The 18,093-nt window shown below is 34.8% G+C and overlaps 3 protein-coding genes across 3 annotated transcripts; 2 read left to right on the plus strand and 1 right to left on the minus strand.

Annotated features, from left to right (window-relative positions):
• The first annotated feature begins 741 nt into the window (after window positions 1-741).
• On the plus strand, window positions 742-12,444 carry LOC106132506 (putative uncharacterized protein DDB_G0282499). The gene is made up of 8 exons (XM_013331948.2): window positions 742-798; window positions 7,339-7,478; window positions 7,978-8,055; window positions 8,802-8,850; window positions 9,186-9,492; window positions 9,869-10,049; window positions 10,166-11,917; window positions 12,192-12,444. Exons 1-8 carry the CDS (start codon window positions 766-768, stop codon window positions 12,322-12,324), a joined length of 2,673 nt encoding a protein of 890 aa, XP_013187402.1. The 5' UTR covers window positions 742-765; the 3' UTR covers window positions 12,325-12,444.
• LOC132902076 (uncharacterized) lies at window positions 2,129-7,052 on the minus strand. The gene is made up of 2 exons (XM_060945848.1): window positions 6,529-7,052; window positions 2,129-5,873 (listed from the first exon to the last, which is right to left on the minus strand). The coding sequence occupies exon 2, from the start codon at window positions 5,870-5,872 to the stop codon at window positions 2,939-2,941; it is 2,934 nt and encodes a 977-aa protein (XP_060801831.1). The 5' UTR covers window position 5,873; window positions 6,529-7,052; the 3' UTR covers window positions 2,129-2,938.
• Window positions 12,445-13,385: 941 nt separating the features above from the next.
• Window positions 13,386-17,510, plus strand: LOC106132507 (prion-like-(Q/N-rich) domain-bearing protein 25). The gene is made up of 6 exons (XM_013331950.2): window positions 13,386-13,503; window positions 14,518-14,635; window positions 15,034-15,092; window positions 15,581-16,204; window positions 16,581-16,708; window positions 17,136-17,510. Exons 1-6 carry the CDS (start codon window positions 13,412-13,414, stop codon window positions 17,228-17,230), a joined length of 1,116 nt encoding a protein of 371 aa, XP_013187404.2. The 5' UTR covers window positions 13,386-13,411; the 3' UTR covers window positions 17,231-17,510.
• Window positions 17,511-18,093: the final 583 nt, after the last annotated feature.

The following is an 18,093-nucleotide window of genomic DNA, read 5'->3' on the forward strand; positions in this document are numbered from 1 at the left end:
AGCGGGAAAGGAATTTGCTACCCATTTGTATAGTGCGAAAAACTATCGCTGTTTCGCTTTGTTTTTATGACGTGAAATGGGACAGCGATAGTTTTTCGCGCCATAAATAAGGCGCCGCGCGTATTATGTTTTGCGCTACAAAACCAACATGGAAATTTTTTTCTATTTCCTCTCATATTATGCTCCTAGAAAATGACTGAAAAAGCAAGGGCGGCATGGCATCGACATCTTTTTCAGAAGACAAAGAAGTTCTGCTTCTTACTCAAATAAATATAACTGATAATTATTTTAAGCGTTTTAAACCATAGAGTTCGTAATAATATAACATTATAGAAGTGGTAAGTAATTCACTGAAGTGATTTGTCGTTATGGAGAAACAACGTAATAGATATTGTATTACAATTCTGAAATTTGTTTTACAACATTTCATACATTCCTGTAGTTTCAAGTAAATAATGACATAATTTTATGGTGGTGCCTGGCACCAATAAAAAAAACAACAATCGCTCCATCCACCCATGGATGTCATAAAAAGGGACTAAGGAATAAGCTTATAAACTTGGAATTCTTCTTTTATGCGATGGCTACTTGTCACTAGCACGTGACGTATGTATGTATTTCATTTATTATAATCTTATTTCGATTCTTATAATTTAAAACCGATAATTTTGTACGGAACCTCCATCAGGAAATTTAATTAGAATCAAACCCAAGTAATTCACAATACTTATGTCAGTTAAGTGTCTAAGGTCTCAGTGTCGGTTCATGCGCGTTGGCAGCGACAGCGCATATTGTTTGGTGAGTATATTATCAATATTATCTTATTTGACCGTCAGTGGCACAGACAATATATACTTACATATAACTAGCTAGGTACAATCATATAATGAGCTACAGCTAAACAAAAAAATACCTACATATGGTTTTTCTTTACATAAAAGGTAAGGCAAAACGATAAAGCTTTAAGGATTTTTAAAGAAATTGCCAAATTTTTTCAATGAAGTGATTTTTATGATTATAGATTAATTCTTATGTTAATGATTACCGTTGAAACTTTGTCTTAAAAAATTTATGGGTGGATTTCAACAAGTGATTTTTTTTTGTCATTTCGGTGAGATTTTTTATTTCAATGCTATTCTACAATTTTTTGATAATAAATAAAACTTTAAGCTATTTTATAACATATGCGTGAATGGTCATCAAATATCATCGAAACTTGCAGATATATTTAAGGTTGAATTTTTAAGTGTCCACTGAAATGATAAGTATCCATCGAAATGATAATAAAAGCCCACCGAAATGAAAATTACCCACCGAAATGATTTAAATGTGCACCGAAATGAAATAAACCCACTGAAATGATACGGCTAAGAACAACCGTGCTGCGGAACAAGGGTTCCGTAATATTTTAAGTTCGGTTTTCATATTCTTAGTTAAAGAAGATACAGTTAGTTGTTGTTATAATATCTTTCTTTGAGACTATTCTCATTGTTTCTTTACTCAAATAACTGTGACTAATTTTAGGCACGTTTAATTTTTTTTAAAGTCATTTTAGTAACTGTGATATTTTTAGTAAATAATGAAGTTTGCTATAATTAAGCTTCTTAGATTTTATTACACACTTAGTTACCTACAGCTCGACCATAATAAAAGCGTGCTAATATTTATTTTACTACCTGCATTAAGGCGTTGTGGCAAGCAAAACTAGTGCTGCCAATGAAAAAAAATAATATGTCAGTAACTAGTACGAATATCAAAAATGTACAACACCCGAACACTAAAGTATTATAATCATATTATGCATTGTTTTTTAGAAATAATAAGAAAACTTTGTTTCATTGTGTTGAGAAACAAAAAGCATTATTGCTAAAAGCGGCCGTTTTTTCCTTTGATGAAAACTGTTGCTCAAAACAATGACATACAGTTTTCCTAGTATGTTTAAAAAATAAAGCGCGTATTAATTTAGTATTCGGGTGTTGTACATTTTTGATATTCATTACTTACTGAGATATGATTTTTTTTTTCATTGGTGGCGCTAGTTTTGCTTGCCACAGCGCCTTAACACCAAAATATGGAGCAGGTAAAGAACTTCGTTTAGGTATAAAAATGTTATAAGAAGTTAAAATTAAAAAAAAAACAGAAAGGTTACACACTGGAGAGTTCATCGAATTAACAGTTTCTTTACGGAATAAGGCAGATACGTACCCTCGTGACTCTTAACCCGGTCAAATGTAGCAAGTAGTTAAAGGTGATAAGTGGGATTTAGTATTTTATAAGTAAAACTTCTATATTAAACAAATCAACTCTTATATTTTTTGATAAGAAACATTATAAAACATCTAATTATATCAGACGAGCTAAGTACTTTAAAACCCTTTTAATTGAGATCACGTTATCTTAAATCACTAATAACAATACAGTATAGTATCTAATAAAAAAAAAGGAATGCAGTTTTTTTCTGCCTAAATACTTATTATTGCAAACTATAAGCCTTAATAAAACAGTATTTTTAAGTAGGTACGTAGATGTAACTTATGTCTCTAATTCGCTAATCAGCCTCTTTTTATGACTTTAAATATGTATATATTGGTTCTTAACTAGATATATAGTAAACAAATGTTTTTTTTTTTATTATCACATGATAACACTTCTTCATTATAATTAAGTATACTATAATTCTCCATTAGTTTAACTTACTACTTAATAGGAACATAGCAAATATCACAAGTATAAATATTCACGCACGAATGATCCAATGGGTTGCTACAAGTTTTACCACACTTTAAGAAAGATAGCCCACACATTAGCAAGCTTGTATTTAAGTGGGAATATGCATTTGAAATCAGGCTCATTCGTGCATTAAACAAGTCGAGTACTTAAAAAAACAAAAAACGAAACCAACGAATAACTACTTACTTTAAAAAATCAAATCAACAGTTCAATCAAAAATATTCAAATCTGAAGTCGATGAAGACGATGATAATCTTTTTACTGGTCTCCTCTTGACTTTAGTTTTGATTTCCTGTTCACTGTCACTGTTACTTTGTTCATACTTTTCAAGTAATGCAGTATCAGGGTTATCAAAAAATGAACACGAGGGAGTGTTGAATTCAATGAAGTTTTCATACTTTTCCAGTAGTGATTTGGGGATCATTGATGATTCCTGTCCAGTTTCTTCTTTTTGATTATTCATTCCAACGGGAGATTTGGATGTTGAGGGCTTAAGAACTGATATGTCAATGTTTTGGATCGAGTGTATTGATAGTTCAGTTATAATACTACTTCTTTTCTTTGGATGTTTCTTTTCTTTGGATGGTTTGGGACGTAGTACCAACTTCTCTGTTAGTTGTATTGGACGCAGCTGTGCCATATTTGTAGTATTTACAAAAGTAGGTAATTGAGTCTCAGTTAAATCATGAAAACCTAAATGTTTGCCGTGAGGGCACATTACGATTTTATTTAGGCATTCTCTTTCAACACAGGATAGATGACGAAGTGCCAAACGGTTCCCCGACTCTTTAGACCAAACCACTTGGTGAACTTTCATAGTTCCCGCAAACGTTTTCAAGTCTTTGGGCAAAAGCCAGTCTTTTTCTGTTATTTGATAATCTTCAACTACTTCGATTTTCACGCCTTGAACAAAAGACTTTAAGTTTTGTACTAGTACTTCAATATTGGTAATATCATGTTGATATGCGACCTGTTTATCCAGCGTTCTCTTTAACACCCCACCCACTCCGTCTGCTGCGCTTTTTCCATGGCCGCACTCGCAATAGTTCCATACTATGTGGGTCAGCATTGGACAATAGGAAGACAGTTGTGATATTATGTATAATATCTTTTTATTCCGGTATTGGGCAGACGGAGAGTCAGAAATAATGTAAAGATTGCGGACTAGAGGCGCAGTTATTTCAATTTCACGCAAAATAGGAACAAGATGCGCCCAGACTGCTGCAGCATCATGCCTTAATGATGTACTTACAGTACAAAAAGATTGAGTTTTGCAAGTTTCATTGTTCAGTTTAAAATAAATTACAGCAGTGTGTAACGTAAATTGTTTTCTGCTGCCACCAAAATGAAGAGACTGAATTTCGGATCCATATTTAGTGGTATAATTTTCACTAAAATCTATTTGTATAATGCAGTCTTCTGTAGTCATATTTTCTTTTAAAGTCTTAAAAGCTTGGTTTTGGTTTTTATTATTAAGGCAATGTTGAAGGAATGCTTTCAGGCTGTTTTCAAATTTTTTAATCAGATCTAGAGGTTTTACCCAGTGTCTTACCTTTTCAACTTTAATAGCAGATTTCTCTACACTATTTTTGGTGTATGTACTTTTGTTCTTCTCCCAATTCCAATACGTTACGTGTACTCCATTATCAAACTCTTGGTAATCAATGAGTCTACTTTTACAGTTCGAGCATGTTCTTTGCAGACAATCGATGTTATCTTTACTACAACATAGGCTGTTTAAAACGTCGGATATTGTGTTTTCTTTGATCAGGCGATTTCTTTTCATCGATTCAATCAAAAGTTTCATATTTTCATGCTTTTCACATAAACATGTGTTTCGTGCATTCACATTTGGTTGAATAATCCAGAAAGGTTTCAGTCTTGAAAATGTTGAATAGCTTATCGGTGGTTCGCCTGATTTTAGATATTTCAAGTGTAAATTTTTAAGTGTGTCTGTCATTAGTCTCTTTTGTTTTTTTAAGCCATGTCTTGATATAGTGTCATTTTTGCCAGGACAAATTGTTGAATTTTCATCGTCTTCTAAAAATGTTACAACCCTCGTGAGATATTGTTTTTTTTTCTTATCAGATTTAATAACTACTTCTGTTTTTTTTTCTACTTTTTGCGTATTTTTTTTCAAATTTATATAACTGCTTTGTAGTCTATTACACCTTTTTTTGAGCATTTCTTTTTCCCGAGAGACCTGTAATAATTTATTTTGTAATTCTGTTATTAGCTTATTTTTAGTTCTTTGATATATGCGGAATTTATCTTTAAGCGCTCGCCTTAATTCTACAGATGTAATTGACGATTCTGACACAGGGCTGTTGGGGCAAAGTGTTGACTCAATACTACTCAGATTTGATGGAGATGGTATTCGTTGTGCGCTACTTGGTAGTACACAAGGAGTGGTAGTTACTACGTTGTCGTAAATATGATGTTGAACATCGGAACTGACGGAACTATCACTGTTCATCCGCAAGCAGCGCCGTATCATGCTGCAACGAGTAGGTCTTAGAGATGAAGATGGGTAGTCTTGTCGTGAAGTACTTGGACCAGGATTATTATTGTCTACAAAATTTCGATGCCTTGAGAGCGGGGTTTGTCGTGGACTGCTTGTGTATATAGGACGAGAGGTTGTAGTCGCTGTATGTTGAGGTTGGATATTCGTACTGATGCTACTTCTACTGTTCAATCGTAAGCTGTGCCTCAAAGTATTGCAACGGGCAGGTCTTGCAGTCGAAGAAGGTGAATCTTGACAGGAAGTGCTGAGTCCAGGATTATTAATATCCTCACCAATTTGATTTGTTGAAGATTGTTCTGGATGATCTTGAACTGTTCCAACTAGAGAGTTTGCACGAGTAGCCGTAGGAGCCGTAGTGGCTCTTTTTTTTTTTCTTTGGTAATAAGCGGCAGCACTTATGTTGTTTCTTCTTCTTAAGTTTCTTAATTTGGTCTTGTTCATTTGATGCCTTGAAACAATTAATCCTGCTGCTTTCTTTCTTGCATATCTTTCTCTATCTTTTTTCAGAAACTCTTCGCGTGTCTCTGCATTGCTCTTTATTCTTTCTTTTCTCCTTCTTTCGTACAACCTTCTTTTTTCTAACCTTTCTTCTCTAGTCTGTGTTCTTGGCCGAGGCATCCTAAAATAAAAAGAAACACAGTTCCTTTTTACTTACTTTCACACACAAAAACATATACACGCTGTACATACCTAGTTTCCCTAATATACCTTCAAATATACCATGCATTTACATTAGCTCTCTCGCAATGGAGAAGTTCAATGATGTTAAAAATACAACATCATAAAATTAAAATATATGTAGATCTGAACTAATCAATAAACTGATCTAATGAGTGTTTTTTTTTTTTAAATTCATCAATATAGGTATGATTGATATATGGATTATAAAAGATTGTGTTTTTTCGCGAAACGACTACCTACCTACACATAAAAGTATCTAGCAAGGTAAGTTTAAAAAAATATCTCGAGGATCTCTAAAACTTTTAACGGATTTATCATTTCGGAGATACATTTCATTCCGGTGGACTGTTATCAGTATTACAGTCCACCGAATCCGCTGAAATGATAACACTGAGATGATAAAACAGATGTCAATTTGACAATAACTCTGAAATAATGTCTGTATCAAAATTTCAAAACTATTTAAACAAAACCATACTTACAGCGTATTTAATGCACAATTTTGAAATAAATCAAATTAATGTAACACAAGTTATAACAGCTACCGAAATGAAATTTTTTTTGACCCCATATCACAGAAATGATACACTTACTTTTTTGGCGGGAAATCACAACACGTTGTAACGCGTGCATAGGCGCCGAGAGCTCAAGCCGGACTAATCTGAGGCGAGGAAAGGTAAGGGGGGCGCAACAACGCAATATTGACGGAGTTTTACTGCTAAAACTTAATGTCCTTTGAAATGATAATTTTTTTCGGGACAAAAGTTGAATGCCTGTCAAATCTATGAGAAGGAAGATAAACAAACAAAAATAGTTTTTGTTGATAGGAAATACATTATTAAATGAAACTAAAATCGATTTCAATCCAAAAAAAATATCGTATTTGCAGGATAAGATATTTTATGAGCAAAATTGGGTGCGGGACAGGTCACCGTCATGATAAAGTGACACTTTGTCATTTTTTTTGGCATGTAATAGATGCCGTAACTCGATGATTTTTTTTGCCATGGTAGAGGAGTACAAACTTCATTAAGGAAAAATATGAAAAATCATAAAGCACCATTCCTCACTACCGTTTTCACGTTTGCCGTGTAATTCTTGTGCTTGCGCAATTCACCCTTATACCCTTTTGTATTGTTACGCGATCACGACTGAGTTAGGATTTTGGGTTAGGCTTTTTATAATTTGATTTGACACTTAAAGGATATATACCATTGCAGGGTCTATCTAGATCTATGTCAGTAACGTTGCCTTTAAAAATATGTAAGAGGTCAAATGTGACCCAAAAGTTCAAAATACTAGCCACCATGTATACCAGAATCAGGGAATTTTATTTTAATAATAGTTCGAGTCTAATTGCTCTTATATCTATTTCTTCAATGTTTTTTTTTTTAATTTTTCAGTTCAAAATGAAAGGTCTATTAATTATATGGGCTATAGCAGCCTGCGCGTACGCAGTCGACTCAGATGATGTCCAATCAGTAAAGTCTGTCAAGGGAGGTCTTTCTCGGTACATTTATAAGGGAGACAACAATATTTCTAGGTAAGGTTTTCTTACATTCAATATTACAGACATATTAATGTATATTTAATTAGACTAGACTCCTACGGTGATAAATATTGCTCATCACGTATTCTTCCTTCCATTTTTTATATTTGTGCAGTGTGGTTACCGGCACAAATTAAAAAAAAATAAATAGCATCATCCTATCTCTAATGGATGTCAATGTGTAAAGGCGACTAAGGGATAGATAGGCGTATAAACTTGGGCGTCTTCTTTTAGGCGATGGGCTAGCAACCTGCCACAATTTGAATCTCAATTCTATCATTAAACCTAACAGCTGCACGTGGCCTATCAGTCTTCAAAACTGTCGGCTCTATCTACCCCGCAAGGGACATAGACGTGATTATATGTATGTATTACTTATATACTGTTATTATGACTTAGAAAATTAAAACTATCAAGCGGTGTGTAAGTGACAAAGATTAATAACAATCTATTAAGATTTCTATTATGTTTTAGAGAGCGCTTTTTGTTTCAGATTCTATAACAGCCGGCAGTTCAATTTGACAAAACATAAGGATGTTGAAGAAATAGGAGTTTGTTATATAGAAATACCGTAAGTATTCATACATACGCCTCTTGGAAAAGACTTTCAGATTATCTTAACTTGCCTCGAAGTCTGCATACTTTACCCAAAATTTACGTTAAAAAAATATCGTCTAAGGTGTAATTACGGTTTAATTTCTTTTTCATATAGTGACTATACCCCAATCTTTTCATTGATAATAATATAATTAAGACATTATATAATTATAAATACTCTAAGACTTTTTTTTGATGAACTTCAGATGTATAAAAATCGAAAGATAACACATGTCTGACAAAAATTCTGACGCCTGTGACCTGTGTTGGCCACTTGCTCATACGATAAACGAACATATGCCTTATGAATCGATCAACTAACTCTAAGGTCTTCTGAACGTTCGTGCTTAACCCTAACCCATCTTGCTTTTTATGACCCATCTTTATACAAGCCGTGTGGTTCCCGGCACAAATAGAAAATAAGAATAGGACCACGCCATCTGTTTCCCTTGGATGTAGTAAAAGGCGTCTAAGGGATAGGCTTTTAAACTTGGGATTCTTCTTAGGCGATGGGCTAGCAACTTGTCACTGTTTGAATCTCAATTCTTTCATTAAGCCAAACGGCCAAACGTGGTCTATCCGTCTTTTCAAGATTGTTGGCTCTGTCTACACCGTGAGGGATAAAGACGTGACTGTATGTATGTATGCATGTATCTTTATAGACTCTCTAAAGTAACAGAAACTGTGAATAAAAAAAAATTATTATTCCATTTTTTTCAGAACAGCCCAATTAGTTCAAGATCAAAATCATGTGCCAGCTGGTAATGGGGTAAGTTAATAAAGAAATCATGCATCAGATCCAAGGAATTTCCTTTGTTAATAAATATCGCTATGTTATAGGTACTATCATTGAAATAATGCATGCTAAATCTCTAGGTATTATGAAAATGTTTGGTTGAAATTCAACTTCAAAACTGCCTACTACAATTTTGTCCAATAAATTAATTGCATACATAATAACATAAATTCTTACAATAAGACACGTTAGTTTTACCTACTTCACTATACATAGTAACATGCATTACCATCTTTTTGAATCCAAAAAAATACATTCCTGTATTCCTGTTAATCCTGAATTTACATTATCTTTTTATTCCTTTCCAGTCACGCCCAGAGCTGTCTAGAATCCGAAGCTGCTGCCACGGCTACGCCAGAAACATCCACGATTTCATGGTCTGCGAGCCGGTCTGTTCCAAGGGCTGCATCAACTCCCTCTGCGTCGCCCCAGAGACCTGCCAATGCTACCCTGACTACGTCAAGAATTCTGCAGGCTTTTGTACCGCTACCTGCCCTATTGGATGCCAGAATGGAAGATGTTCTGGTGGCGAATGTATTTGTAACTCTGGATACAAATTAGACTCGGAAAGCAAATATTGTGTGCCGAGTTGCAAAGATGGGTGCGGTGGGTCAGGTAAGACTGATATGTGAATCCTTTTAAATGAAAAGGAATACTGAAGACAGACGGCTGCTTGTCATACTAGTTTAGGTATCCCTAGAATTAAAATTACCACAAACATCGTGGTTAGTGGTCTATGCCGTTTAAAATTTAAAAATTGCTTCTTATTCGTATTCCTATAATACTGTAATTTCCTAAAGATTCCTCTGTAGTATCATTGAATTAGTAATACAAGTGTCAAACTCACTGCACAGCAACTCAATCTATATTATTTGTCCGTCTAGTATTTATATCTGTTCTGTTTTAATTTAACTTCTTTTTTCTCCAATGTCAAAGTTTGTCCATAATGCTATTACTACTAACTCGCTACTAACATGATGATATTTTTCAGGAAACTGTACAGCACCAAACACCTGTACTTGCCAGCCAGGTTACCAGTCGACTCCAGAAGGCTCTTGCAAAGCCTCTTGTGAACATTGCGAGAACGGAGAATGTGTCGCCCCGAACAGATGTAATTGTCGTACTGGTTATAGTAAAGATCCACAAGGAAAATGCAAGCCACAATGCACTCCGTAAGTTGCTAAATTTTATTGAGGTTTGAACAATTTACTCGTAAATACAAACGACATCATTAAATATTCATTTCCAAAAAATTATCTAAGTAAATGTTCCGCTTTTTTTATTTCAGTGCCTGCCGATCTAATACCAACTGCATCGCTCCAAACGTGTGCTCAGCTCCCTCTGAATTCTCTCCGCAAAATCATGGTCTACCACTTAATGTAATGCCACTTCATCCAGAAAATCAAGTGAATAATACAACACGCCCACTACAACCAAACACAAACCATTATCCTAATCCATACAATCCAAATTACCCACAAGGTCCATATTACCAATATCCAGGAAATAATCCAAATTATAACACACGGAATCTTTCAAATGGATCACATGACAGCTCCTATAGTCAACAAGGTCAAATATCGCAACGGCCCGATGAAGGCTTCTATTTCAATCAGGGAAATTACCCTTATCCAGGAGGCCAAAATCCTCAACAAGGAATTGCTTCACCAAATAATACATTATATCCTTCTCTACCAAGATCAGGACAAGAATCAAATCATTATCCGGGTAATAATTATCCAGGAAATAATCCAAATTATAACACACAGAATCTTTCAAATGGATCACATGACAGCTCCTATAGTCAACAAGGTCAAATATCGCAAAGGCCCGATGAAGGCTTCTATTTCAATCAGGGAAATTACCCTTATCCAGGAGGCCAAAATCCTCAACAAGGAATTGCTTCGCCAAATAATACATTATACCCTTCTCCACCAAGACCAGAACAAGAATCAAATCATTATCCGGGAAATAATTATCCAGGAAGGCCATATCAGGGCAATCAATATCCAGGCGGTCAATATCCAGAAAATCAATATTCAGGGAATCAGTATCCAAATGGTCCACATGTTCATCAAAATGAACCCAATTCTTCTCAACCACATAGAGGAGACATAGATTCTGATAGTAATCAAGGCTCTCGATCAACATCGCCAAATAACACCATCCATGGATACCCATATCCTGGATCAAATCGCAACCCAATTTACCAAGAATCGAACTCCTATTATGCTGGTGGCCGTCAACAAAATACTTCTTTTAACTCTATGAACCAATATGGCTCTAGTTCATATGACTCATCAGATCAAAGACATGGTCAAACATATCAAGGATCATACAATAGATCTCAACAAGAATCACACGACTCCAGAAACCAGAGAAATTTCGATTCGACGCAGCATCAGTCATATGATATATCTAACCAAAGATCATATGATTCATCGCATCGTGAATCTCATGATTCTTCTCAACATGGTCAATATGGATCGGAATATCAAAGTAATTATGGAAATTTCAACCGCGACTCTCAGAATTCTTCAGTCTTTGGGCAACTTGATGCACATCATCACAATTATTCAAATCAAGATACCCAACATTCTAATCAAGGCCTTCAACATTCTTCCAACCAAGACACGCAAAACTCTTATCATCACGGCAATAGCTCTTCAAATCAAGGCTCAACACAGTATGGGTCTTATGATTCTTCAAGACGGGAATCTCTAGACTCTACAAATCAAAGAAATCACCAAGGTTTTGACAGAGCCAATCAAGCAACATACCCTTACTTCAATTCGGGCAGTAATCCCAGAGAAGCTCCTGAAGTATCTAATCAGGTTGCCAACCAAAGTGTTGATAACACTGGTCACACTTATGTTCACGGTTTCGCAGATAGATTTGATATAGATAACAAAGAGAATATAGACCAACAATCTGCCGATGTGCCAGTGTGTTCAAAGGCTTGCATTAACAGCTATTGCGTTGAAGGGAACGAATGCCGATGCAAGCCGGGATACATCCCTGACAGGACAAATCTAAGCGTGTAAGTATAATTGTTTTTTTTTTAATAACCCTTACAAAAAGCCAAGTAGTTGTCACAGTTTCAGTAGGCAAATATTCACAACTACAACAGCATTATTTACACCTTACGAAATGTAGTCCAGAGTCTTAAATCTGAAATCATCTGGAAACACCAATTCATTAAGTTTATGGTCAATTCTTTTACTAATCTTATTCTCCCTCTTGTTAATTCCCCTACATTGATGGAATTACTTGTGTAAACTTCTTCATATGTAAAGCTTCTGCAAAATTTCCAGATGCCAGCCACATTGCCCTGGAGGGTGTCCTAATGGAGTATGCTCTGGCCCCAGACTTTGCCTGTGTAATGCGGGCTACTACAAGGATACGAGTGTCAAAGGGAGACAAGTATGCGTAAAACGAAACAGATAGTGAACAGTCTTCAAAGTTCGCTTTGTAATTATCTAAGTTTAATTTTGTGTGCTATTGAATACCTACTAGGTTAAAAGTTACATTATTTGGTTGCTTAATGTATAAAATTATTAAGACAGTTTTTATAGTTTTATTTTACTCATGCATGAGCTAATTATAATATACCGTGTGGTTCCCGACACCAATAAAAAAAAGAATACGACCACTCCGTCTCATTCCCATGTTTTTTTTTTCGTAATGTAAAAACATAAAAAATAAAGAATAGGACCGGCACCAATAGAAGAATAGGACCACTCCGTCTAGTTTCCATGGATGTCGTAAAAGGTGACTAAGGGATAGGCTTATAAACTTGGGATTCTTCTTTTGGGCGATGGACTAGCAACATGTCACTATTCGAATCTCAATTCTATCATAACGCCAAACAGCTGAACGTTGCCTATCAGTCTTTTCCAGTCTGTTGGCTCTGTCTACCCCGCAAGTGTTATAGACGTGATTATATGTATGTATGTAAAAACATTGCGGTTTTTAATATCCCTATTGGATTTCATATGTGTTCTGTCTGTAGGGGTTTTTATTGTCATGTGATGATGCATCCACGGATGTTGATAAAATAAAATGATAATAACTTAGAATAAAAACTACCAGAATGGCTATCCTGAAAGCACAGCACAAACACTAAGTTACATACAAACATACACATCTACATATCAGCTACGATCAGCTGTTTGGCTTTATGATAGAATTGAGAATGCAAATAGTGACGTTCACAAGCCTATCCCTTAGTCGCCTCTTACCACAACCTTTTCAAAAAAAATATTAATTTTAGCATATTTTACTATAGAGTTAATAGCAGGCAATTGTGAGACTGTCGACTCTGTCTACCCCTTAAGGGATAAAGACGTGATTATGTTTGCATATAGAGTTATAAAAAAAAGTTATAAGAGTTCTTACCTAACTTTCGTGCTGTACCTTCTATACTTATAGTAGGTCTATAACATGGTTTGTTCGTATAAACATAAGCAAAAATTAGTTGGTTAACCACATATGCGTACGATATTATTTTGATATACTTCATTTAAATGGAACTATGGCGTCAAAGCTTTTGGGCGTATGCTTCGTTTTCATCGCTCTGAATTTTTGTGAAACTTATCTAAATGGAATTTGCACAAGGACTGAATGGTAAGAAAATATTATAATTGTCTCATTTTGCATGTGATTTAACGATATTTTTTAAAAAATATACATAGATCTAACCTAATCAATATCGATAGTACATTTGGAAAACGTTAACTATATACGTTTATTGAATACAATAACATTGAGAAATTTTATCAGCTAAACAATACGTATATAAATAAAAAATATATATATTATGATTATTTATTAAACTTAACTTAATATTACTTAAGACGGCCTCTGTGGCGCAGCGGTAGTACGCTTGTCTGTGACACCGGAGGTCCCGGGTTCGAATCCCTGCCAGGGCATGATGATAAAAGAACTGTTTCTGATTTGCCTGGGTCTTGGATGTTTATCTATATAAGTATTTATTATAAAATATAGTATTGTTGAGTTAGTATCTCGTAACACAAGTCTCGAACTTATTTCGCTAACTCAATCTGTGTAATTTGTCTCGTATACATATATTATATCAAACTAAAAATAAAACTACTATATTAAATTAAAGTTGACTTTCTAAACAACAAATTTATGAAATATATTATTGAAATTCAGACCCCTTGGTAGGATTCCCATCACGCAGGCAGCATTACTTTCAAATTTAGGTAGTTTGTGAAGTGAAGTTGAGATTTGTAGCAAAGCCTTATTACAGCACGTGAGAGATCTGTATTTGTAAATTGACATTGTATTGTATTTAATCATACAAACATATGGTCACGTCCCTTGCGGGGTAGACGGAGCCAACAGTCTTGACAATACTGAATGGCCACGTTCTGCTGTTTGGCTGTATAATAAAATTGAGATTCAAATAGTGACAGGTTGCTAGCCTGTCGCCTAAAAAAGAATCCCAAGTTTGTAAGCCTATCCCTTAGTCGCCTTTTACGACATCCATGGGAAAGAGATGGAGTGGTCCTATTCTTTTTTGTATTAGTGCCGGGAACCACACGGCACGGCGTTTTTAATCAGGTACTCTAAACCGTTCAACCACAGACTTATTAATACACCAAACTTTTGCAGGACAAGTGTTCCCAGACAGGTGATGAAAACAAGATCAGTGAAGTATCAAAAGAAGCCATGCTTTTTCAGATGTTGGAATACGAGACGAGAGTATTATAAAGTTACGGAGAACCAGAGGGTAAGAATTTTCATTTACAGTTTCCATTATAATCAATATTGAAATAAAGCTACTTCGTTGTTTTTATTTCAATGTCTTGTTGTTTGAGTTCTTGTTATGTTAATGACTCATTTTACATGATCACGCTGTGTACGCTAAAGTTGGACATTTTTCTTGTTCACTATATATATGTATGTATGTCTACATTTCCTAAGGATAATTATGCAATTTTGTAATGTGTCTGTATGTGTATCTTAATAAATAAATAAATATAAAAGACCGAAAGGCCACGTTCAGCTTGATGGAATTCAGAATTCTCAATTCTATATAGACGTGATTATATGAATGAATGATTAATTGTGAATTTTTTGTTCGGATTTGCAAACTTAGTTTTTACCTAACAGATTGTAAATTTTCAGCAACGACGTGTTTTATATGAATGCTGCAAAGGTTACATACAAATTGGAATAAGCTCTAAGTAAGACAACATTTTTCAAAAAACTCTAACGATACAACTATTTACTTTATAATTACTAACGACAACGATAGAAGATGTAATTACAGGAATAGAAAAGGGTATGTTAAGATAGTTTGGTCATGTGGAGAGGATGAATGAAAGCAGGTTGACTTAGCAGATATACAAGGAGATTGTGGAGGGAAAGGTCGGAGTGGGAAGGCCTAGACGAACGTATCTTGATCAAATTAAGGACGTCCAAACAAAGGGTCAGGTCAAGAGTACCCGAAACCGCCGAGCTTTCATGAAGAGTTATGAATGTGGATGAAGCGAAGGAAGTATATCTGCCTACTTGGAAGTATGCAGAGATACTTCCTTCGCTTCATCCACATTCATAACTCTTCATGATAGCTCTTGATCGTGACAAGTGGAAAGATGAAGTCTCTGCCTACCCCTCCGGGAAAGAGGCGTGATTTTATGTATGTATGTACTAACGACAAACTCTTCCACAGGTCATTCCCACAATGTGTTCCACAATGTGAACCTTCGTGCAGAAATGGGACGTGTATAAGTCCAAATAGATGTGAATGTCATCCAGGATATAACCTTCAATATGGAACATGTTTACCAGTTTGTTCTTGTGACTTTGGAACTTGTGTGGAACCATGGTCCTGCGAATGCTTTACTGGATATAGGATGACCGCTGTCAATGTATGTTCTCCTGTATGCTCTAGTGGATGCTATAATGGAACTTGTGTTAGTCCAGACGTCTGCAAATGTGATGATGGATGGGAACTGATAAATGGAAATACATGTGTTCCAAAATGTTCAACTTCATGTCAAAACGGCACCTGTGTAGCTCCGGATACATGTGAATGTGATTCAGGAAATGAATTCGTTAATGGATCATGTCAAATAATTGATACAGAGGCGAACACTTCTGAAACAACAACAAATTCAGATAACGAGGATTATGAAAATGTCACAGAAGCTGAGCTATCAGATGATCCAATAGATAATACGACTGTGTCTAATGATTGTTTAAATGATAGTTGTTCGAGTACGGAAAAGAACAAAGAAGAACATAGTTATTTTAATGTTACTTCTGATTTAGCCCAGCCATATGAAGATCACAAGTAAGTGTGTAGTTATTTGTTTATTAACCATTACGTAGGTACAGATTCTCGTCTGTATCTGTATTACTAATTGTTGAGAGATACAAAATCGGTCAGCTACGTTGATCAAACTTTTGCTCTAAATCGTACCTACTGGCGACACTTTTTCAATCAATAATACGAAATTTGGCCTAGCCTTAGTGAAGAACTTAATGTTCTCAAAATTTTACACATAAATAATTCTCAGTCCGATTTTAAACGGGTATAACACTAATAATACCTATAGATAGATGCTTTCTTTGTATACATATGTATATAGAGGTTTATATACATATAAATCTTGATTTAATAGGAGAAAGGACGACAATTTATACATTTACTTTCGAATAACTTTCAGAGCCCTGGATTGGATATATTACTATGTGATTCCTGCTTTGGTTCTCATTTTGATCCTCATCATAATTCTGGTATGGAAAAAAACATCAATATCTAATCATTTCACTGGAGGTAGTTATATTGTAGAAGGTATGAGTGATTTATATTTGCAAAAAATATGAATATCAAACTAGACTGCAGTGACGTTCTTGGAATTTTACATACATACGCGTCTTATACCTTGCGTAGTAGAGCTACCAGTATCGAAATATTTAAAGGCCACTTCAGTGTCCAGATGGCTTAGTAATGGAATTGTGATTCAAATAGTGATAATTTCCTAGCTCATCGCCCAAAAGAAAAAAATCAAGATATACTTACTTAAACTCTTGATTTACTCTTACAGTCTAAGAAGAAAAATAAGCATACAGAGCACTCTTTTAATTTTCTTATTATTCAATTTTCTTGTTAAAATTAATTACTTAGCCTTTCAGTCAGGTGTAAGTTGTAATAAGATTCCATAGTTATATTTGATCAATATGTAATTATTCTCCTACTTTCATTAAAATTTTAATTGCAGGTGATAAGAAAAGTGCTCCAAACAACATAAGATTATCTGATATAGCAGAGATCAAAGGGAAGGATAAAAGCAATTGGTGTTACGATGAAATTTAATACTTATTCTTTTATACATTATCACGAAAGTATACACAGGTGGATAGATTATATATTTAACATCGGAATGAAAACAAATGATGAGAAAACTAAAACCCTGCTAAATTATGCAGGTACAAAAATAGCTTATTTCCATGATAAAAGACAGACAACTACTTTTATTTAACTAGATCTCAAAAAACTGGCTTTTCTCAGTGTTAAATAATTCAAAGCATTTCTACAAACTTCGGTAAACTTCAATATATTGTTATAGTTCTTTAAGCACTTTGAAGCAAATGCAGAAAATGTAAATAAATATATATAATATTAAAACATTGCTTTATTTACTTGGCTATCAAGAAGTGGTGAAGGAAGACTTAACCTGTAGGTCTTGGTTCCAATGGATCCTCTCCAAGCTCAATGCCTTCGTTATTCTGATTTTGGGGCAAAACTGTAAAGTAATCATAATGTAACAGTAATTTACAATTGGGTCGAAATTCATATTTCCGTATCAATCGGTCAGTTTTATTTTTTAAATTGTAACGAATAAATCCAAAATATTGGACCAATATTTACGATATTTGACAAATGAACTATACCTTCAGGTAACATACACACACGTCGCGTCTTTACATCTAAGGCACGAAGGCTTCATTTTGGCATGTAAATTTTGAGAAAGTGACAGGTTTCAAGCCTGTCTATCGTAAGTGAGCATTTTGCTTGATTCACTTTTACAATCTACCAATATGATCTAAGGCCCGATAACATAGGGTACTTTACATCTTTTTCTCAGTATATCAATGTCCACTAGTCTAGGCGGCGGTTCTAGTCCAAGTCAGCCCTTGTCGTTAGACCAACTGGCTGTTAGTTCGCTTCTTTTACCT

This window comes from Amyelois transitella, chromosome 9 (assembly GCF_032362555.1).
Source record: "Amyelois transitella isolate CPQ chromosome 9, ilAmyTran1.1, whole genome shotgun sequence".
Lineage (NCBI taxonomy): Eukaryota > Metazoa > Arthropoda > Insecta > Lepidoptera > Pyralidae > Amyelois > Amyelois transitella.

Bases quoted from the DNA above. Each gene is read 5' to 3' on its own strand.
- LOC106132506 (XM_013331948.2), top strand. From the start codon at position 766: ATGCGCGTTGGCAGCGACAGCGCATATTGTTTG. The intron at 7,479-7,977 runs GTAAGGTTTTCT...TTTTTGTTTCAG, and splicing joins GGAGACAACAATATTTCTAG to ATTCTATAACAGCCGGCAGT. The intron at 8,056-8,801 runs GTAAGTATTCAT...CATTTTTTTCAG, and splicing joins GTTTGTTATATAGAAATACC to AACAGCCCAATTAGTTCAAG.
- LOC132902076 (XM_060945848.1), bottom strand. From the start codon at position 5,872: ATGCCTCGGCCAAGAACACAGACTAGAGAAGAAAGGTTAGAAAAAAGA.
- LOC106132507 (XM_013331950.2), top strand. From the start codon at position 13,412: ATGGCGTCAAAGCTTTTGGGCGTATGCTTCGTTTTCATCGCTCTGAAT. The intron at 14,636-15,033 runs GTAAGAATTTTC...GTAAATTTTCAG, and splicing joins AAGTTACGGAGAACCAGAGG to CAACGACGTGTTTTATATGA. The intron at 16,205-16,580 runs GTAAGTGTGTAG...AATAACTTTCAG, and splicing joins CAGCCATATGAAGATCACAA to AGCCCTGGATTGGATATATT.